Source organism: Syngnathoides biaculeatus, chromosome 17 (genome assembly GCF_019802595.1).
Source record: "Syngnathoides biaculeatus isolate LvHL_M chromosome 17, ASM1980259v1, whole genome shotgun sequence".
Taxonomy (NCBI): domain Eukaryota; kingdom Metazoa; phylum Chordata; class Actinopteri; order Syngnathiformes; family Syngnathidae; genus Syngnathoides; species Syngnathoides biaculeatus.
The window spans coordinates 22321864-22342880 of record NC_084656.1 but is presented as its reverse complement, the minus strand read 5'-3'; the positions used below and the strand labels follow the sequence as shown (position 1 = coordinate 22342880).

The following is a 21017-nucleotide window of genomic DNA, read 5'->3' as shown; positions in this document are numbered from 1 at the left end:
AACGTGTTGGGAACCCCCCACGAATGTCCCCTTCATATAGATGACCGATATGGATTCATATCAATGACACAACTGGAATTTTGACAATGCCGGGGGCCCCTTACTAGCCGTTGATGGCTAGTGGCTAGTAAGGGGCTCGCCGATGTGCTCGGCTAGCATTGAGCCACATCTAGGATAAAAATAATGTTACTGTTTAAGGCAACGTGTTGCGAACCCCCCACAAATGGCCCCTTCGCACAGACGACCGATATGGATTCATATCAACGACACAACTGGAATTTTGACAACGCAAAGACGACTTGGGATTCGGGAAATCTCCCGTTACAAAATTAACAAATGTGCACAAGAAAGACGGAGGAAGCATGTTGCTAACGGCGATGATAATTCCGAATGTGGATCGGGAAAACTAATTCAAGATAATAATCCAGTTGAGACATAACTTGTATCATCGCGGTGAGGAGAGCGCCGAACAAACGAGTTCAGTCTTCGCACGCGTCCCCCCCCCCCGCCGTCGTCACACGCCCTCAAAACGGGACGCGTCTGTGCGGAGGGCGGTCGCCGCGGCGACGGCGTCTCGCACTCACGTGCGGGGATCAGGGGTCAGGGTTCGCGGGCGTCGCCCGGCCGGGCTCAATGGCGCTCTGTGCGTCATGGTGCGGGCTTCCCGAAATCCGAGGCCACGGAAGGTTATGGAGGAAAAAAAAAAAGGGGGGGGGGGCGGCGGGGGGTGTAAATCGGCAGGCTTTCGGTGGGAAACCCGATGAAACAGACCGAACGGTGATGCAAGTGCTAATTATGTTGAAATCAATATCTCGCAGTTCATTTTTTTAAAGCTTTTTTTTTTTTTTTTTTAAACACAATATTCAGGGAAGTCCAAATTTGGATTCATTCTAACTTCACTGTAATCGTGTGAAGTTATACAAAAACCATCCGGGCGTGGAAATATCATAAAGAGCAGGAAGAAGAAGGCCCCCAACTAAGATCTTATGGAACACAGAATGCACTTCCCTAAGTATTGAACGCTGTGTTTGTATGCGTTGCTGCTCGGTGTGTAGAAATTCTTTGATTTGATAATTACCAGTAAATCCCTTTTGCCCATCTATGGCATTTCATGCTATAGCTAACAATAGTCCATTAGATTCAATGACGACATGGTTGGTGTTTAAATACCCAATATCTTTGGTTTTATGCGTCACTTTTATGATGAACTCCACTTTCTTCTTATTTGACGAGCGATTTCGTCGAAATGATATTATACAATAACTCCCATTTGACGAGAAAGTGAGAACATGTGCAAAAGAATACTTTCAGACGTGTTTTAATTAGTTTAAGTGTGTTTTAATAAGTTCAAATGTGTAACGTAAAGCATGTGAGAGTGGGAAAATTACTGTAAAAATATATATTTTTTTAAAAATACAAAACTGGTCTTGATGTGCGTTATCATTATTTAGAAGGATTATTGAGGAACTATTTGATTTATCGGCTTGAAGCGATCATATTTTTGTTGCCGATCTGAATAATCCTGCGTTAACACGGGGCTCCATTTTCTTTCATTTTCCACAGTGAATAATTTCACTTAAGGCATATACAGGAGGCTCGTCTCCAGAAACAATAAACAAAAGTCCGCGTTCTACAACGTGCCAAAAAGGGGCAAAAAATAAAAAAAGAAGAAGAAGAAAAGGGGCAAAAAATAAAAAAAGAAGAAGAAAAAAAGGGCCTTCAGCGGTCTGACTGACGTGCAGATGTTGAACATTACAGCTGCGGCCGATGCAAATAAATAAACAAGCTCATTGTTATGCGTCTGTAAAAAATTAAATGCCGATCATTTGTTCGTCTTTGACGTTTGGAGTCAAATCAGACTGGTTCGCTCCAGCGATGTTTTTTGCAACAAGTTCGCTCGGCAAGCAAAGGACGCTCGTGCCCGACTTGCCGCCAACGTCCAGTGCGGCTCGCGGATGCGGCGCCGTGACAACCTTGGACCGCAACGTCCCAAAAAATTTGCAGTCGATTTGAGGAACGCTTCCGGTCAATTTATTCCAAACTGGAAAAACTTTCCATCGGGATTAAGTGGCACTTTTGGGTTAGCGTCATTTCTGGCCTATAAACGGCGACTTTTTTTCCACACGCTTTCAACCCTGCGGTTTATGCGGTGATGCGGCTAATTTGTGCATTTTTTTTTTCTAACGGCCGCAGGGGGGCGATCGAGCGGAAAAGGTAAGAGTGAGACCGGTGGAATATACTGTATCTGTTGAGGAAGTGACTTTTACCGGTCCGGCCCCGTTAGCGCTGCGCTAGCGTGTTACTGCCGTGTCTCAGTGATTTTTACCAGTATGTTTTTGTTTTTTTTTTTTAACCGGCCCTGTTAGCACGGTGGCGCTAGTGTTAGCACACACGGCGGCGCTAGCAACCGAATATATGTGCCGAGGAAGGGACTTTTACCGGTCCGGCCATGTTGGCGCTGCGCTAGCGTGTTACTCCCTTGTCTCAGTGATTTTTACCAGTATGTTGTTTTTTTTTTTTTTTTAAACTGTTAGCGCGGCGGCGCTAGCGTTAAACTCTCTGTGTACCGTCTTTCTTTGTAAATATCTCGTATTTCAATGTCGGTTTTAATGTGGGCACTTGCGGCTTTAACACAGCTGCAGCGTATGTATGTACCAAATGATATTTCCTTTACAAATGTACTGGGTGAGGCTTATAACCAGGTGTGCTCTGTAGGACGGGAATTACGGTAATTTAATGGAAAGTTATCACATAAAAGCAGGAATATCAATATTTTGCCCCCGTTGGTCACGATACAGAAAGTCTAGTTGTTTAAGTCTGGATTTTGTTAAAGATTTCCCCTACCTATATTCAAGAACTTTTGAAAATTCCCCAAAATTTTGCAACCAGAGTCCAGAACGGGATTGACCCCCTTCCCCCTCTCAAAAAGCGCAAAGCGGCTGCTGGGGGCGGGAGGCGGCAAAGGAAAGTCCAGCGCGGCCGTGTGTTCTGTGTCTGTTTACAGCGCTTTTATTAGGCATCCTGTGGCACGGGCAGCTTTTGAAAGGCCGTCTTTATAGGAGCTTTCCTGTTTATGCGTAGGGGTGGGAGGTCAGCGCCCGCGCCCCCGTGCTCAATACGGGCAATCCGCTTGCATAGGAAAACTTTGTGTGCGCGTGTGCCGTTGGGCTTGGGGTGACATTTTGGCTTTTGCGGGTTATTATTCGTGTTGTTATCGTTAGCACTGTCGGAAATCCAAAGAACAATCTGCGATTCGAACTCCTGGGACAGAAGCCTCGGACGGACGTCGCGGCGTCACCTGTCTGTTGCCGAGGCATCAGCCAACGAGTACGCAGACGCGTTCGGACGCGAGGAAAATTGGGAAATGTGGACGTCTGCAAAGCAGTCAGAATCTTGGGAAACACGTCGTCACAATTCAGCTCATTTAAATAATAACTTCAGCGATCCGGGTGGTCAAGCCGCAGCTAACAGTCTCCCCAGTTTGAGTATAAAGTTTATCCGTCGCGTGATTCTGAGCCAGTACGGCAGGAAATGGTTACGATAACTGGTACATACTGGAATGCTAAGCTAGGTTTGCAATGTGGGGGTGGAGGGGCACTTGTGTGCGACGATGTGTCGGCTGCAGCCACCTTATGCGCACTAATTGGTGACGAAGACCTGCCCCCGCCGAGTCAAAACACAATTCACAGTTTTATGGGCGCTCACTTTACGAGAGGATATGGTTAGATTAGCCGACGGTGGCTTTGCGCAAGTGAAATTCATTTGCAGTCTAGACGTAAACATATTTACGTCTGTAATATTTCCTGCTCTGGAAGGACTCTCCAGACGGACGTCGCTGAGAGAGGTCAGAAAAGTTGCCGGATGCACGAGATCACGTCTGATGCGGGCGCTCATTCGCTTCATCGCCCGGTCGTCTCGGTAACGGAACGGTTTGTGGCAGGAGACGGAACTCCGCCCACCAAAACAGATTCAGGGGATTTCAAGGATATGGTGCAAATATGTTTTCAACAAAGAATGTCGGAGACATCTTACGGGACAATGCCAAATATGGGTTCTCAAACATTGAAAGATAAATCTGACGGTGCAATTATCGGGGCTGGAGGTGTCTGACGAAAGAAGGACCAGGACTCACCCGAGCACCCCTCTTCCCTGGCAGGCCTGGCCTCCCTGGAGGTCCTTGAAGTCCCTGCAGAAGAAGGAGAGACCCAGTCACTGTTGCCCTCTGACCGGCACGACGCACGCGTCCGCCCTATCACGACCGGCGGGCCATTTGAGGACCGAGGTCGTTCCCTTAGCGGCCGACGAAAGCCGAGGTGTAGCCGTCGCGTGATTCTGAGCCAGCGCGGCAGGAAGTGGTTACGATAACAGGTCATTTCCTGTGCCACTCAATGCCCCCTGTGTGGCTTTATCGTGCCCAATCGTTTTCTTTTAATCAAAAGAGGAGGAGGAGGAAAAAGTCAGGAAAAACAACAACACGCTGTGAATGCCAGCTCCTGTGTAGCGTTAACTTAGCGGCTCAGCGCAAACTGTCGGGAAATCTCTTTCAGATGAAAAATGAAGGCGACGTAAAGACTTTCAAACAATGCTGAGCCTCTCCCATTGCAGTGATAACGCCGTCCTTAGTCTGGAATGTCTCTTTCCCGCTTCCTGTCACTCTGACGGTTTTCACCCCCCTATTAGTGCAGGCGGCGCGCTCTCATGGTGGCCCCGGGACCTGTCGACGTCGACACGGGCCCCCCTGACACTTACGCGCCACCCCCCCCCCCCACCACCACCGCGATTTGTCTTATCCCAACATTCGCTTGTTTGCCCGTGCCATAGCCGCGTTTTGCCCCTCGGCACCTGTGCTTGCGCCTTTCTTCTAAAGTCATCGTTTCCGCCTTCAGAAAAGACATCAATCCGCCCGACCGACATGTGGCATTTAACTCGATTTAGAAAAAAAAAAACAACCCCGCGCGGCAGTCCAGATGATATGCAACACCTGGTGTGCCTCAACAAGATCCATCTTACAAGACCAAAAAGAAAAATAAAGAAAAAGACAAAGCCGGTGACCAGAATCTGAATCTTTGGGCATTAAGATGACGCGCTCATGTTAGCTGTTTGTGTACACGAAAATAAAAGAAAACACTTGAAGATGGGCCTTAACCCTAAGGCAAAGGTCGTTCACGGAAGCCTTTTCGAAAGGAGTCGTTTGACTGATCATCGTCTTGCCAGCGTCACCACAATCGAGGTCAAGCACGGCGAGATTGGCAAGAAGATCGCAGATCACAGCAAAGGCATAAAAGCCATCTTGGGCGGGTTGATCGCAAAGGTACAGACAAACGTAAAAAAGCCGAGGTGGCAGAACTCCGTGGAAAAATGTGCAAATTCATCGGTCTGCTTTGGGATTTCAGCTCCTAGCGCGGTGAGCTTTTCCCTACCGTCCCCGCTTGCGCTGAGAAGCTAAATGATGGTGTTTACCAACTGCCTTGACCCTTGACCCAGCTTTGATGCGGGCCGTGTGACCTCCCCTAACCCCCAAGTGCAGAGGAATCTGGTGCAAAGACGGCAAGGTGTCAGACCTGACAAGTCACACCCAGCCTCGGGGGGCTCGGTGCAGAGCAAGAAGAAAACGGCGGGAGAAGGTTTTTAGCCTGAGCAGGAAATGGGGCAGGACGACATTCACCTCCATAAGCTAGTAAAGATTTATTTGTAAGCACGTGCACAGAAGAACCACAAAGACTCAGCTGGACTACAATGTTTCGAGATTTTGACTGATGTAAACCATCAAAGCTGAGCATCAAAACTAAGGTGGTTGCATTTTGCGCTCAAATCGGGACAAAAAGTTCTTACCGCCGGGCCAGGTTCTCCTTTTAGTCCGACGGGTCCGGCTAGCAGTGAGAACTGAGTCGGCGGCACATCCCAGCTCTGGAAGCCGTCGGTGGCAGGTGATGTTACAAAACCGTCCCAAGGTGTAGTAAGTCGTGGGGTGACTGGGGCCGCGGTGGTTCTGGCTTGCTTGGTTGGCATGATGGCCATTTTGGAGTTAGGCTTGGCGGTTTTCGCAAAGGTTTTAGAGATAGTTGGTTTTGAGGGGTTCACTTTGGACACCGCTGGTTTAGAGGGAAGCACTTTGACAGAATTTAGCTTAGGCTGAGAGAGGGTGGCTTTGGATGGTAAGACTTTGGGCTTACTGGGGGTTTTCTTAGCTGCGGTTGGCTGCGGTTTCTTTGGTGCTGGAGCTTGAGCTGATGAACCAGTGTCAAGTTTGTTCTTGGAAGGGTTTGGGCTTGAAGGAACCGTGGGAGTGGGTTCCTTCTTCTCTCCGGTTACGGCAATTGCCTTTCTGTTTTGAGAAGTGGGATGTGGAGAAATTAGTCTGGGGGTTGTCTGACTTGTAGTTTTAGAGGTGGAGGGTCCCGTGGCAGGCGGTTTGGTCGGAGCGGCTGTGGTCCCGAGCGGAGCCGTGACAGTTTCAGTTCTGGCTTTGGTCGGCGGGGAGACGAGGCCGAGCTGAGCTGTGACCGGCATCACAGTTCCCGGCAAAGGAGTAGGAGTGGTCCTGGGGGTGGGCTTTATTGTTTGGACGTGGGCTACATATCTGACAGCAGAAGCGGCAGCCGCGACACTCCTTGCGAGGCTGCGCCCGGTGGCCTTCTTGGTTATCAGGCTACTGTGTTTGGGGGCGGCCGTGGACGACGCGTTGATTTGTCGCGGTAAGACGGGCAGCAAGGGTGCGAGATTAGGCCTGAACGTGTCGGCTTCCCTGCACTGTTTCTTAATGTACTTGCAGTAGTTGTGAGCTGCCTGGGCAGACGGGATCAGGTCAAACTGGCAGATGGCTCCTTCAAAGTGCGCCCAAATTTGTTGTCGGCTTGAACGGCCCAGCAGGAAGGAGCCCCGGCGCTCCGGGGCCAGTCCCTCGCCACTGCCCCACCCAAAGTCCACATGAACACTCTGCGCTCCGCAGGAGGCATATAGAGTCACTTTCTGTCCATTAATTCCCACCGCCAGCTGGTGCCACTGGCCGTCGTGAGGTTCGTAGGGCAGCGCCACCGAGGTGTTCGGTCCCGTGTGGAGGACTAGACTGCCCGGTACAAGCTGCAGGCCGAGGAGAAGCTTCTTCTTCTCCGAGAGGAGGCTGAAGAGGAAAGCGTTGTTGACTCTGTGCGAGCGCACGCTCAGGACCAGTGCGGCGTCGCTCCAGACCCCCGTCGGCCAGATGGAGTGCAGTGGACCCTCGATGTGCGCCAGTTGGTTGAGGATGATTCCGGATCTGAAGGGAATGACCCCAGCAGGTGTGGAGCGTGATGGCTTATCTCCCTGAAGCCCCAACTTTTGGAGGATGTCCACATCTACGTGAAAGGAAAAACTGCTTTAGAGTCGCATGGAAACTAGAGGAAAAGTCAAAACAAAGACGATTACAATGTTTATCGGGGTTCAGGATTTGCTCCAGACCCACCAGCAAGTTGTGAAATCTGGTTTTGTAGAGTGATCATTGGAAAGGATTCTTGAAAAAAAATTAATCATTTAAACTTATTAAAACACATTTTTAAAGTGCTTCTTCTCACTCTTTGGCCAGGCAACGGTTCATTACTTCCAGTTGAAGTTTACTCTAAAATCTGACAGAAACCAAAAAAAAAAAAAATCCTAAAGAAAAATCAACTATTGTATATTTAAAAACCAACCATTTATTTTCATCTCACAAAAGACCACGTATAATGCTCATTTAGACGTGAAATGCCATAGATGGGCTAATGGAAATGAGCAGAGACGTCGACTCCATATCACCGTTGGGAACTGTCGGTTGAGAACTTTCTCCGGCTGTTGACTCTGCTGTACCTCGTCCACTCGACCTCGGCGGTGTCAAGGATGTTGTGGCACAACTTCTTATTAACACTGAAGGAACGCAACTAAATTCGAACTCGCTTGGGTAGCGTGAAAACAACAACAACAACAAAAAAAAGACGAACAATGAACTGCGACACGGGGGTAAAAACACAATTATATTCAGTTTTTTCCACTGCTGATACATGACTTTTCTTGGTATATTTGCCTTCTTTCTTGTAGACTCAAAATGGAGAAACAAACACAACAACAGTCAGAAAAACAGTTGAGCAAAGCGAAACTAAACACTGTTGTTTTAAGACAAATATATTTGCGGCCGACAGAAATACATTTGTCGGTCAGCGGCAAACTGCTCGGGTACGTCTGGTCCGACTGGAGCCAAACCAAATGACTGAGAGGACAACATCTGCACCGGCGGATGGATGGGTGGCCTCGGTCTCTGGTTTTCAGGCTTCTCTCGCAGTGATCCTGCCCTAAATCGACATTTTGGGCGGCGCCAGCCGTCTACGGTCTCCAATTTAAGCCGTTGAAGCAAACCGGGAGGATCCAACCGTGCAAAGATGACCACTTTGGATATGTTTTGGGGATTATGACAAACGCGTGTGCACTTATCAGCACTTCGATTTTAATTGAGAAAGCCTTTCCGGGATCGTACGGGACCACATTTTTCCATTTTAGTATTCGGCGTTCCCACAGAGCTAAGGGAACAGTAGTACACAGTAGTACGCTTGTATTGGTGGATTCCCTGTTCCAGGTTTCTTAAAGTAGCTTTTAGGTTTACACTGAGAGTCACAACTCCGCTCATTTCAGTCCGGCGGCTCGCATAATATGATAGCGTTAAGCTAGCAGACGTTCTTGACAACATTTGGAGATTGAGCCTGCCAGATCAGGTCCGGTAAATTTGTCCTGATTTGAACCTTTCCACCCCCTTTCGGTGGTTTTGATATTCATTGTGCGTGGCCGGGTTATGGTTCCATGTTTGACTGCGACGGCGAGAAACTTGGCCCCAGAGTGAAGCAAGGCTGACGTCCATTCGCCGTTGTCGCGAGATTTCAACTGCTGCGGACCTCTATGATCCGGGCGCCCTCTAACTCTTCGCTGGAGACTTTAATCTTGCTTTCCTCTCCCATCTGGTCACAGCTTCACTCACACAACATGTGCAATTAAGGGGTATAATTGGCGTGCTTCAATCAGTTTAGATGTGTTTAAAGTGTGTGGGAGGGGCCTGTCTGCAACGTGGATTTTCTTGAAGTCGTGAGTGGGTCTGGAACATTTCCCTTGCAATAAACGGTGAGTTCCCTGTACAGAAGGTGGTCCTGCACCTATGAATAGCGCTGTTGTTGCTTGGTGCCATATAGAGTAAATCGCATGGAACTGAGGTCTCGGGCATGTTCTGGTCTTTGTTTCGAGGCTTTGGATTATGATCAATCATCGCCAGCTTTTCCCTCTCCTCGATAAAGGATCCGGAAGTTCAATCACCACGAGTGAGGACAGCATCAGCCGTGTCCGTGTCTAACGTTTGGTCACCGAGGGTCACGGCGCTCATTCAGCGTCACGCTGTGATGTGACAGCCCTTGCAAACAAACTCATTGGGAGGTTCGGGGTTCTATGTTCTATAGCAGATCCAAAGCAAGCAAAATAAACCGGTCTGAGCGATTTGGAATTCTTGAGTGCAACTAATTCACAAATTTCCGGCTCTGAAACGGGAGCAAGATGGCGCCTCTCCACGCGCAACTTTTCCCCCTCTTTATGCAGACGGCAGTAATGCTTAGGGTGGCTTTATAAAATAGAGCGAGTGAGATTTAGTCGGGGGTATAACGCGTACCAACCCAAGTTCCCCTTTCTGTGTGGTCTCCCCCTGCGGCGTAGGACAACTGCACTTGGCAGCGAGACGGCGGTCGCCTTACACGTACTGTATCTGCGCTCGTCTGTATTCGACCGCTGCATTTATTATGACTGGGGCGCGGCATTAGCCATATGGAATCGGATGCACAGTGTGTTACGCAGATGTGACGGCGCACACCGGCGCCGAGGTGCGGGGGGGGGGGGGGGGGTTGTTCGGTACAAGTCGGAAAGACGGAAGGTTCTGCGCTCTCTCTGGTCGAAAGGGACAATGCTACTGGAGACTCTCCTTATGGCTGCAGCGAAGCCGGCAGAGTGCAGTACAAGGCGCGGCGACGGTGGTTAGCTAAGGTTAGCGCGCCCGTTTATGATCGTGATTTCTAGTCAGGTGTCATCAAACGTCTTGAACCATCACTCACGCAGGAATGTGAGCGCGTAGACTTGGCGGTACGTGGTGTTTGTCGATGGAAACAAACCGATTGTGCTGAGAATCACATGGCTTAAGACTGCAGCTGTAAATCGAGGGCCAAACAAAACCAGATTATTCCCTCTGGAGTCTTTGGGAAAACATTACAGTAATATTTTCAGGCCTGGAAATAGGAACTGATGTGTTTTTCAGAGCAATCGATTGCTCCCCTCGTCTAACTCAATGAGCTCGGCAACCTCTGCCCCAATTCCCATCGCGATTCCCATTCTGCAACTGCTAGAGCCGCTTTCGTGTCGATGCAAAGTGCGGCGGGACCGGGTCTTACCTTCAGAGTGTACTTGTGTAAGTCCCAGGTAACAAGTACAGTAGAAAACGGTACAGAGCAGTAGGGCTCTCCTGTGGATGAGAGAAGACAGGATGTTAGGTGGGGGCGGTCACGCGAAGCGTAGTTGTTGGCGGGCAGATTCTCCTGGAACGGGACCCCCGCCAAAAAAATAATTATAATTACGCGCAACATTTATTTTCTCCACGGTTCCCAATGACGCCAAAACCCAGCAAATGCTCAGTATGGAAAGCCGCTCGAGCGTTTATTCATTTTTGATCTCGTACAGCCAGACAAAGTTGCATATACTAGTGCCATCTTTTTTTCCCCCACACTACTAAGACAATTTAGCACACTAGTAGAATGACGCACTGGTAGACGTGTCGGTCTTAATAGTAACTAGTACCTAGTGCCACTTTTGACCCAGTGGGATGCAGTTAACCCTGGCTTGTAAACTACTGGGCTGTACCACTCGGCCTAACAAGCACCATTTGACCCAACTAGTAGCTCAAAAAACACCCACTGGTGGATTCCCAAGAGCTGATTTGAGCCATTACGGTACGGAGTAATTGCGGCACGGTGGCCTCACAGTTCTGAGGTCCCGGGTTCGATCCCGGACCCGCCTGTGGGGAGTCAGCATGTTCTCCCCGTGCCTGCGTGGCTTTTCTCCGGGTGGGCACTCCGGTTTCCTCCCACATCCCAAAAACATGCAACATTAATTGGACACTCTAAATTGCCCATAGGTGTGATTGTGAGTGCGATTGGTTGTTTGTCTCTATGTGCCCTGCGATTGGCTGGCAACCAGTTCAGGGTGTGCCTCGCCTCCTGCCCGTTGACAGCTGGGACAGGCTCCAGCGCTCCCTTGTGAGGATAAGCGGCAAAGAAATTGGATGGATGGTTAATTGGACACTCTAAATTGCCCATAGGTGTGATTGGGAGTGCAATTGGTTGTTTGTCTCTATGTGCCCTGCGATTGGCTGGCAACCAGTTCAGGGTGTGCCTCGCCTCCTGCCCGTTGACAGCTGGGACAGGCTCCAGCGCTCCCTTGTGAGGATAAGCGGCAAAGAAATTGGATGGATGGTTAATTGGACACTCTAAATTGCCCATAGGTGTGATTGGGAGTGCAATTGGTTGTTTGTCTCTATGTGCCCTGCGATTGGCTGGGAACCAGTTCAGGGTGTGCCTCGCCTCCTGCCCGTTGACAGCTGGGATAGGCTCCGGCACTTTCGTCAAGCTCGTGAGGATAAGCGGCTAAGAAAATGGATGGATGATAACCACCTTAACGTACACATACTAGTGCATTCTTTGTCCTCACTAGTAGGATGACGACTTCTGCATAATATTAGAAAACAAAATGTCACTTTTGAAGAAAATCTGTACATCCATCCATCCATCTTTTTAGTCGCTTATCCTCACACGGGTCGCGGGGAGTTCCGGAGCCTATCCTAGCTGTCAACGGGCAGGAGGCGGGGTACAACCTGAACTGGTCGCCAGCCAATCGCAGGGTACATAGAGACAAACAGCCGCACTCACAATCACACCTAGGCGCAATTTAGAGTGTCCAATTAATGTTGCATGTTTTTCAGATGTGGGAGGAAACCGGAGTGCCCGGAGAAAACCCACGCAGGCACGTTCGGGATTTCACCCGGGACCTCAGAACTGTGAGACCAACGCTCCATATAGAGAGACATTAATTCCAATTACATTTCCAATTTGGGGGTAGTTCGGATCTTGGGGCAATTTTCCATCCCTTTACTACCCAATCTGCCGTCCTGCCCGAAACAACAATGCTTGCAAGGGGGGCTGAAAACTGGGGGAAAGTGGTCCCGAGGTGCCTCCCTTGACAGGTGACACCCTCGTCGCATCCGGTTCTGCAGACTGACTGGTGGGAGCTCGGCAGTGGGGGGGGGTGGTCCAGATCGAGCGACGACCATTGGCGGTCTCACACACACTTTGTAGGAGGAAATGTGTATAGCAGCTGTGGCCGGGCGAGAAGACGCAGACATGTGGGAAAGATGACGCTGAACGCTGTGCATTTACATGCAAAAAAAAAAAAAAATGTATATACAGTAGATCAAAGTGTACATTGCAGTACATTATGCGCTTCCTGCGGCGTAATTCTGCACCTCCCTGGGATGTTTTGGACAAGCAGCTGCTCGCACTCTCACGCTTATCAGCTGAGGAGTTTGCTCCAAAATGTTTCGGCGCTCACAACAACTTAATGGATTTGGTTCCCCCCCCCCCCCCCCCCAAAATAAAAACCACTTTGAGAAAGTGGCAGGTTTTGAAGTGGGGGAGCGAATGAAGCGGAAGGCGCCCGTGGTTTTCACACCGCTTAAAAGTTTGTGGGCTATGGCTTGACAGCCGCAGTCGCACGTCAGATAAAGCCGCATAACAAAAAAAAAAATTTGCCGACTTGGGAGTTTTTCCAGGAACTGCCGTCGATTGGACAATTTTTATTTTTTTTTTTTTTTTTTCCCAAAACTTGAGATGTGAGCGCTGTCAGTCGAATCGACATTTTGGCGGGTAACATTTGTAAATATTCTCCAAAAAGAGACTTCAAGACTCTCAGACGAAGGTTACTGTCATCCATCCATCCATCCATTATTCAAGATGCTTATCCTCACAAGGGACACGGGAGAGCTGGAGCCAATCCTAGCGAGCGATGGGCGAAAGGCGGACTACGCTTTGAACTGGTCGCCAGTCAGTCAGTCGCATGGCAGATTTCGACACCATCAATGAGCGGGAATCGATCCGACGCTGGAGGCACCGACTGCCGGAGACAAATTCTTTGTATATTGTTACCGACTTGGCCAATAAAGCTGATTCTGATTCATCACTCTCTGAGCAACTTATATCTGGACAAAAATGGTTTAGCAGCACATGTAGGGAGATAATAAAACAACACAGGAATATATTCTTTATCCACTGCAAATAAACACAAATATTACTGCCGTACGAAGAAGCCGAAAGAGGAGCTGAGTCTCCAGTACTTTATATCCGTATATGTTTTATACTGCCTCCAAGTGGACAAGGCAAGCACACCAGGACCAGCACAACTCAATGCGGTGAACAAGAAAGTGTGATTAAAAACCGTTTTTTAATTTTTTTTATTCCAATATTATACTTAGCTATTTTACCTGAATTTGAAGAACACATTGTAAAAAAAAAAAAAAAAAAAAAAAAATTGTGGCTTTTTTTTTTTTTAGGGGGGCAGCCTGGAACGTATTCATGGGATTGCCATGCATTTCAATGGGGAGATATGATTTGAGATACGCGTTTTCCGTTATCCAAGCCTGTGTTAGGAACGAATTAAACTCTTATCTCAAGGCACAACTGTACCACCATAGAAAAATGTTACGAAAAATGGGTACACAGGTCAATTGCACCTTATACAGTCGAGCACTTTCCATTTTTCTGGTATACATATATAGTTAAAAACAGAATATATGTTTGGTTTTCTTTTTTACGCTGGTGAGAACTCACGAGCCTAACGTATACTTTGTATCAGCCAAAGTGCACAACACTGGGGAGGAAACAAGGATGATCAAATGAATGATCGTGAATAATTCTAATAACGATGATGACATCCTGATTGTGCGATCAGCATCTCTGATTGCCACTTCCCGCTCCACCATTGGTGGACGTGGCGTGTTTTTGCCATTACCGTCCAATTCCGAAGGATATCCCCCCCCCCCACATCAGCGTGGGATCACTTTCCCGTCATTTTTGTCCCTTCAGAGGACGCGTCCAGTGGAATATTTCATCTCAATACTTTCTGAGTACTTCATGCATACTTTGAGAGGACGAGAGACGCCCGATTGTCGATTCGGGCCACATTTTGACTTCCACGGCGAGTTTTACGACGGCGCGGATGAAAGTGATGGATGACGGCCGACCTCGGGCGCTGCCTTCAATTGCGCGGACAGAGCGGCGCTCGGACGCGAATTGGATTTCAACCCGGCAGCAGCGGGGTGGCGACAGCTTGAACTCTGCGATCGTTATTCTACCAGGGGTGCGTAGAACAAAATACTTTTGGGATAACTCTACTTCCTGTTCCTTAAACAAATGGCAGTGGAACAAAGGAAATATGTAAATGGGGAAAGGGTCACATCAAATCTGTGATTGATGGAGGCAAAACACGAAGGAGGTATTCCCCAACCAACTCCAAGAACAACTCGTGGCGAATGCCCCTGCGTCTTCAAACTATCAACTGCAAGCTTCTGGCATCCAAAAATGATCCACCTGATCTGAAAAACACAAAAAGTGTTTTGTTTTTTTTTTTCCCAGTTGTTCTCGATCTGATTTAGCAGAAACCCATCCAAGTGCTCGTGCGGGATTTGCTGTCAGTCCGGTCCGGATTATCCTGTCGGTGATTTCTCTTTTTTTTTTCTCTCCTCCGTGTGAGGACCGTCAAGTCAATTCATTTTTTTTTTTTTTTTTTTTTTTTTTTTTAAATTGAGCCAAGTTACCAAAATGATATTGCACATAATTCAGTCAGTGCAGATGAATTTAAGAGTCTGGACTTTTTACATCATCAGTACTTCCATTTTCTCAGCTGCTTATCCTCACAAGGGTCGCAGGGAGTACCGCAGCCTATCCCGGCTGCAACGGGCAAGAGGCGGGGTACACCCTGAACTGGTCGCCAGCCAGTCGCAGGGCACATTGGAGATAAACAGTCGCACTCACAATCACACCTACGGGCAATTTAATGCTTTTTAAGAGGAAACCGGAGCGCCCACCCGGAGAAAAGCCACGCAGGCACGGGGAGGACTTGCAAACTCCACACAGGTGAGTGCGGGATTGAACCCGGGACCTCGGAACTGTGAAGCCAACGCTTGACCAGCTGATCCGCCCTTCCGAGAATATTTTGGCAAGATGTTATCAACCCGCTGCACATTTTCTATTGCATTTGAACTTGAGTTGCGAGCGTGACGACTTTTGCCACCTCGGCGGTGGTCCAACGCATCCCCAAAGTGAACGTCCGCCAGGTGCACGCCACACGGAGCAACACCCCCCCCCCCCCCCCGACAGAGTCCCGCAAACAATAACAACGCAACTTACTTTGTGCCTAGATGAGAGGTTTTGCAATCTCTCCTTTGGGTGCCTAAATTCATTTGTATTCATTTGTCCTGGCAGTCAAAAACCGGATCCGTCAATCACAGCGTGACTCTTCGGCAAGGGCGGGCATGAAGAAGACGCACCGGCGGCCGGTCAGTCACGCGTGGGCGCAGCTCGGGCTGAAGCTCCGGGAGGGAAAGCGCATGTTGACTAGAGCCCGTCGAGGCCGACGTCCGATCCGCGTGGCTCCCCCGCTGGCGTGTGCGTGTGGATATTCCCCGGTGCTTCATTCATTGAGGCTGGTCCGGATCGAGGGAGGGAGTGGGTGCCTGCCGCTGCCGCTGCCGCTGCCGCTGCCGGTGCCGGTCCGCCCGCTCGCTCGCTCGGTGCTGACGGTGTAAGGAGCCTGCCTCCCATCGCTTTCCCTTTTAAAACCGGGGGGGGGGCCCCGTGCGCGCGGTGTCGAGTTTCACGCCCCAGCGGCCACGGGACGCAACTGCTGGCTTCCCTCCTCCTCCTCCTCCTCGTCCTGCTGCTCCGGGACGAGGGGAAAGAGAAGAAAATGGCTGGCAAAAAAGTAAAGCTGCGTTTAACCTTTCAACAGGCTGACATTCGTGTCAACTGCCAGATCTCCCCGAGTCCCAAATTATTTGGTCGAGTCGGGATTTTCGACTACGCTTACATTTTTGCCATGCTAACGAGGAAGCTGGGAAGCGAGATAACCGAGCCAGCAACCCTCGCTTGGATTGAAGGCGTTCAGGCTTTTACCAGATTTGTAATTAAAAAACAACCCCCCCCCCAAAAAAAAAAAAAAAAAAACCCACCAAAAAATACTTCTTGTCATAACTGTGAAAACTGGCCGCGCGACCCGCTAGTAGCATGTTATTAAAATGAACTTCCAAAAGGTTAGCTTCCTCAGCCCCGCGCTTGTGCTTCGAAATAGAATTTTAAGAAACCGTCACACTCGAGGGAAAAATAAGCAATCCTCGCGCTGACCTTCAGGAGCTTTGCTAAAATTATGATCATAGTCCACCATATTTATCGTCCCTCGTTTGCCGAGAATTGGAGTAAGATTAGAAAACAGAATCAGCGCAAAGTCACGTCCGGCAGTTGCGAGCGTTCAGAAGCATTTCTGCTCAACAGGAAAACTCATCACCTCTAATTTATTTTGAAAAGATTGTACATTCCCCAAAATAAAACTTCAAACCAGTCACCTGGAGTTTTATAGTACAACAAATGAAGTCGAACAGGTTTCCCCACTACTAGTGCCACTTGAGGCCTACTCGTTTCAAACCTGTACGAGGATTTTGAATATTTGTGATCCTGGATGGTGGCGAGTTGTTCCATTGAAGGCGCCGCGACTGGAATTGTCAAAATACATAATTATTAAGCGGATTGGGATTCGGTGTGAAATTTCGGGACGGACCGAAACAGAACTTTCATCTTTTCAGGTCAAATTCATTTGACCTTTTGTAAACTTCACGTCGCCAACATTTCGGCGTTGGGGTACTTTGTGCACAACTTCGGTGCCATCAACGGAGAAACTGGAAGAGTCGCAGAAAGGCACACAAGTGGGCATTCTTAGACCGTTATTGATCCGTTGATTGATCAGACGGCCGTTGTGAATTTTGTCGTTCGGCTCCTTGACGGAGAACCGAAAGTGACGGAACCATTTGACGGTTGCGCTCGTTTTTTTTTTTCCCCGTCTTTTCGCTGATTTTGGTCCAGTTCTTGCGCCGTAGTTTTTCCACTTCACGTCCAAATGAAAGGAACAAACGCGTATACTGTAGCGAGTTGGCTACTTGCTTTTGTTAGCCGCATACATTTTTAATTTCTGACTGGATCTGGGCCCCGGGCCTTGAGTTTGACCCCCTGCGATTGAAGGCCTTGATAAAATGATGAATAAATAATAAAAATAAAACCTCAAGCAAACGCCCCCCCCCCCTAAAAACACAACCTGCCCTCAGTCTCCTAAATCGTCCGGTAGATGAGGCCGAATCATTTCTGAAAATAAAAATGCAATCCAGTGAAAATGAAGTGGAAAACCGAGCAATTTCTCAAATGCGCTGATGTTATCTCCCTGCGAATTAGTCATAAATTCAGCGTGAGCGGTTCCGAGGGAGGGTCCGGTCCGAAGAGCGGCTGACTCATTTTGGACAACGGGTGTCCTCTCTCGGCTCAGTCCGGCCCCCGGCGGACGCGGGACGTTAATGTCCCCCCCCCTCCCGTGCACGCTTCGCCTCGCGTTTGAACCGCGGGTACCGCCGGTTCGCCCGGGGAGACTCCGCCCCCCTTTGGTCCAAATTACAAAGTGGGCGCTGGCCGGCGCGCTGGACGCCCCCCCCCCCCCCACCCCCCTTAAAGCTGCTTAATTATGGTCGTTGGCACCGAGTCTAAAAGCTCCCTTTATCCCACCTCCCCCCCCCCCCTTACGCTCCAGAAATAGGCCCTCGCCGAGGCGGGCGGCTCGGATCAAACGCTCCCCGTAGGGAAGGGGTCATTACTGGTGCGCGGGGCGGACGCGGCCCGACGGGTACCGGGCCACGCCTCCGCGGCAAATTGCAGACTGGGCCGGTCGAGGACCAAGACACAAGCGTGGCCTTTTACGAGGGGCCGTCGACTACCTCTCATCCACACAACTCAAAACGATGTCACAATCGCTAATCAAACGCTCACTACCGCAATACTCTCACACAAAGTACAGTCACGGTACCACGTACACTTGCTCTCATACAGTATGTACTACTAACAGGTTCTGACACGTACCGTAAGGGCAATGCTGAAACATTGCCGTACGTGACTTAAAAAGTGCTGTCCTTACTACGACACGTTAGCAAACTAGTGAAGCTAGACAGCCAGCGGCCTTCTAAAGAAACTCCGTACACAAGGCGTTCTTTTCTTGCGTTTATGGCGGTCTATTGTGATAAATAAATTCATAAATACACGCGACACTGTGCACTGTGTGTCTTTGTGCAAAGTGCAGGTAAGCTAGCTTGTTTATGCTAAACACGACAATAGCTGTAGCAAGGATCACTCGTTGACATCGAGCTTTCAAATATAATATAATACTGACCTCAACCTAATGTCTGTGAACTTTCAATACTTACAAATATGAAAGTTTCCCAAGAATCAAACGTTTAGAACACATTCAGCGGGGTTATGAGTTATGAATTGTTCTCAGACTTAAAACCCATTCGTGGGCGGCGTCCCATTTTTGGGACGTCGTGATTTTCGCGCATTACATCCTTCGGTACATCAAAAATATTTTGGCGTTTGAATCCGAAGCCATAATTTGGTATCGGGAGAGGATAACGCATCGGGTCAAAGTTAGCACGGAGTTATTTCCGAGAGAAGAAAGGGAGGAAGGTCAGTATGCAACCAAGATTGTCTTCAAAATGCTAATCCGTCAGTATTATTAATGCGTAAGTGTCGTTCTAGGATAAGAATTCATTAATAAACATATCTCTGATAACATACCCGTCCCGGCGAGAAGGTCCATCTTTTTTTTTTTGCCCTTTGTTTTATGCGTTAAACGCAAAAGAAGTGTTATTTCCTTGATTGTGGCCTGTTAGGAGACATATCTCAATAAGGCCAAAAATTGCCACCCTGCGCCATGAACGGGTTATTAATGTTCACCATATTTTCCATCGGAGATGCGTCAAAGATCCTCTTTAGACGTACGGAGCACTCACTCCGCATGGAAACTGAATGATCCTCGCAGGTCAAGAGGTGTCATTCTGACGCTTTTTTCTTTCAAAACATTTTAACAGATTGCATCATGAAATAAACATATTTTTAACTTTTTAACTAACATATTTATCTTGTGTAATATACAAACCTTTTAACTAAAGACGTTACATTTAGAATTCCGAAAGGCCCTTAGACGCACACATGAAATGTTCGGTCACGCGGTACTGAAACGCTCTGATATGCACAACGAAAATATTCATACACACTACGGAAACACCCACACAAACACGACAAATTTTTTTTGCTCATACACACGATATTGAAATGCCCGCACGCGCACCACCGAACTACACCCGACACGCTCTCGTACGCGCCGATGAAACACTTACACGCCATTGAAAAACGCGTATTTCAACTTGTGAGCATCTTTCAGGGGCGGCACGGTGGAACAACTGGCCTCACAGTTCTGAGGATCCGGGTTCGATCTGTGTGGAGTTTGCGTGTTCTCCCCGTGCGTGCCTGGCTTTTCTCCGGGTGGGCACTCCGTTTTCCTCCCACATCCCAAAAACATGCAACATTAATTGGACACTCTACAATTGCCCATAGGTGTGATTGTGAGTGTGGCCGTTTGTCTCTATGGGCCCTGCGATTGGCTGGCGACCAGTTCAGGGTGTACCCCGCCCGCCTCCTGCCCGTTGACAGCTGGGATTGGCTGCAGGACTTCCCGCGACCCTTGTGAGGATAAGCAGCAAAGAAGATGGCTGGATGACGCGTATGAGAGCGTCTCAGTAATCCGAACGACGCCCCCGATGGCTCCGCAGACTCCGTTTGGTAAACAAGGTGGAGCATTTTCCAGCGCCGTAACGCGCGCAAACACACCGAGAGCGTTAGCAAGATTGGCGACTCGGCTTTGGGTGCAGTCGTGGTTTATATTTATCTGGGTGTTGCTGCCATTACATAAGTAGCATGTTTGAAATTGCTCCCAGAAGCCGAAGGCCTTCATAAGCTGGGGGGGGGACGGTGGCAGATTTTGAGTGGGAAAGCGTTCAATTTAATCACCTTTTAGACGCAATTTCAAGGTTCTGCGAAAACAAAAATCCTGACTCGGGAGTTTTTTTTGCGTGTTCGCTTTGTGCTCTTGGTCCCACACCAAAAAAAAAAAAAAGTCTTGATTACTTGGAAAAACATGCACCGCCTACAAGTGTTCTCAAAGCTCTTTTGGTCCAGGGATCTTTTTTTCCGAGGGTCCCCTCACGATCCTAACGGGCGGTTAAATATAACAACCGCGTGCGCCCCTAAAACGCAAACAACTGCGCAAATGTTGGGAGTTGAGGGGGGGACCACGCCCCCCCCCCCCCCCACAAAAAAAAAAAAAATCTTGCGGCGTCAGGCTGGGTGTTTCCAGTGTGAAGCAGATTTCAATCGGCTGAACTCTTTATTGGTTCTGGGGATGAGGAAAAAATAATACAGAAAAGTGTATGGTCGTAATTATTGTTTTATATATGTGGGGGATGAGGGGGGGGGGCTTCAAGATGAATTTAGAAGAGTTTAATAAACGATGCATCCGTAATTTATTAAGGATTCCAATCGCTAGGAAACTCTGCTTTTCCTGGTCTGGAAGTGGAAACAGTTTTTTGACCGATACAGTATAGCGAGTATTTTTGTTTGTGCTAAACTTCAAAGGTGTTTTTAGCTTGTAACTTTTACGTGCGTCGGCCCATCGTCGATTTTTTTTTTTTTTTGTATCTCCCCTAAACCTCTCTCGTGGCTTTTAAACTGATTGTTAACATTAAACTTCAAAGTCACAACAGTTACCGTCATTTCCAGCCTACAGAGCGCACCTGATTA

At 48.7% G+C, this 21017-nt stretch overlaps 1 protein-coding gene across 1 annotated transcript in view; it reads right to left on the bottom strand.

Moving 5' to 3' along the window:
* The window catches only part of LOC133515293 (collagen alpha-1(XXVII) chain B-like), a 68504-nt gene extending 52367 nt beyond the window's left edge, over positions 1-16137 (bottom strand). The window contains exons 1-4 of the mRNA XM_061847704.1: positions 15483-16137; positions 10422-10492; positions 5833-7334; positions 4133-4186 (exon numbers count right to left, since the gene is read on the bottom strand). Coding sequence (XP_061703688.1) covers positions 4133-4186; positions 5833-7334; positions 10422-10492; positions 15483-15535 — 1680 coding nt within the window. The 5' untranslated portion in view covers positions 15536-16137. The remainder of the gene's footprint in view (positions 1-4132; positions 4187-5832; positions 7335-10421; positions 10493-15482) is intronic.
* Between the last annotated feature and the right edge of the window lie 4880 nt (positions 16138-21017).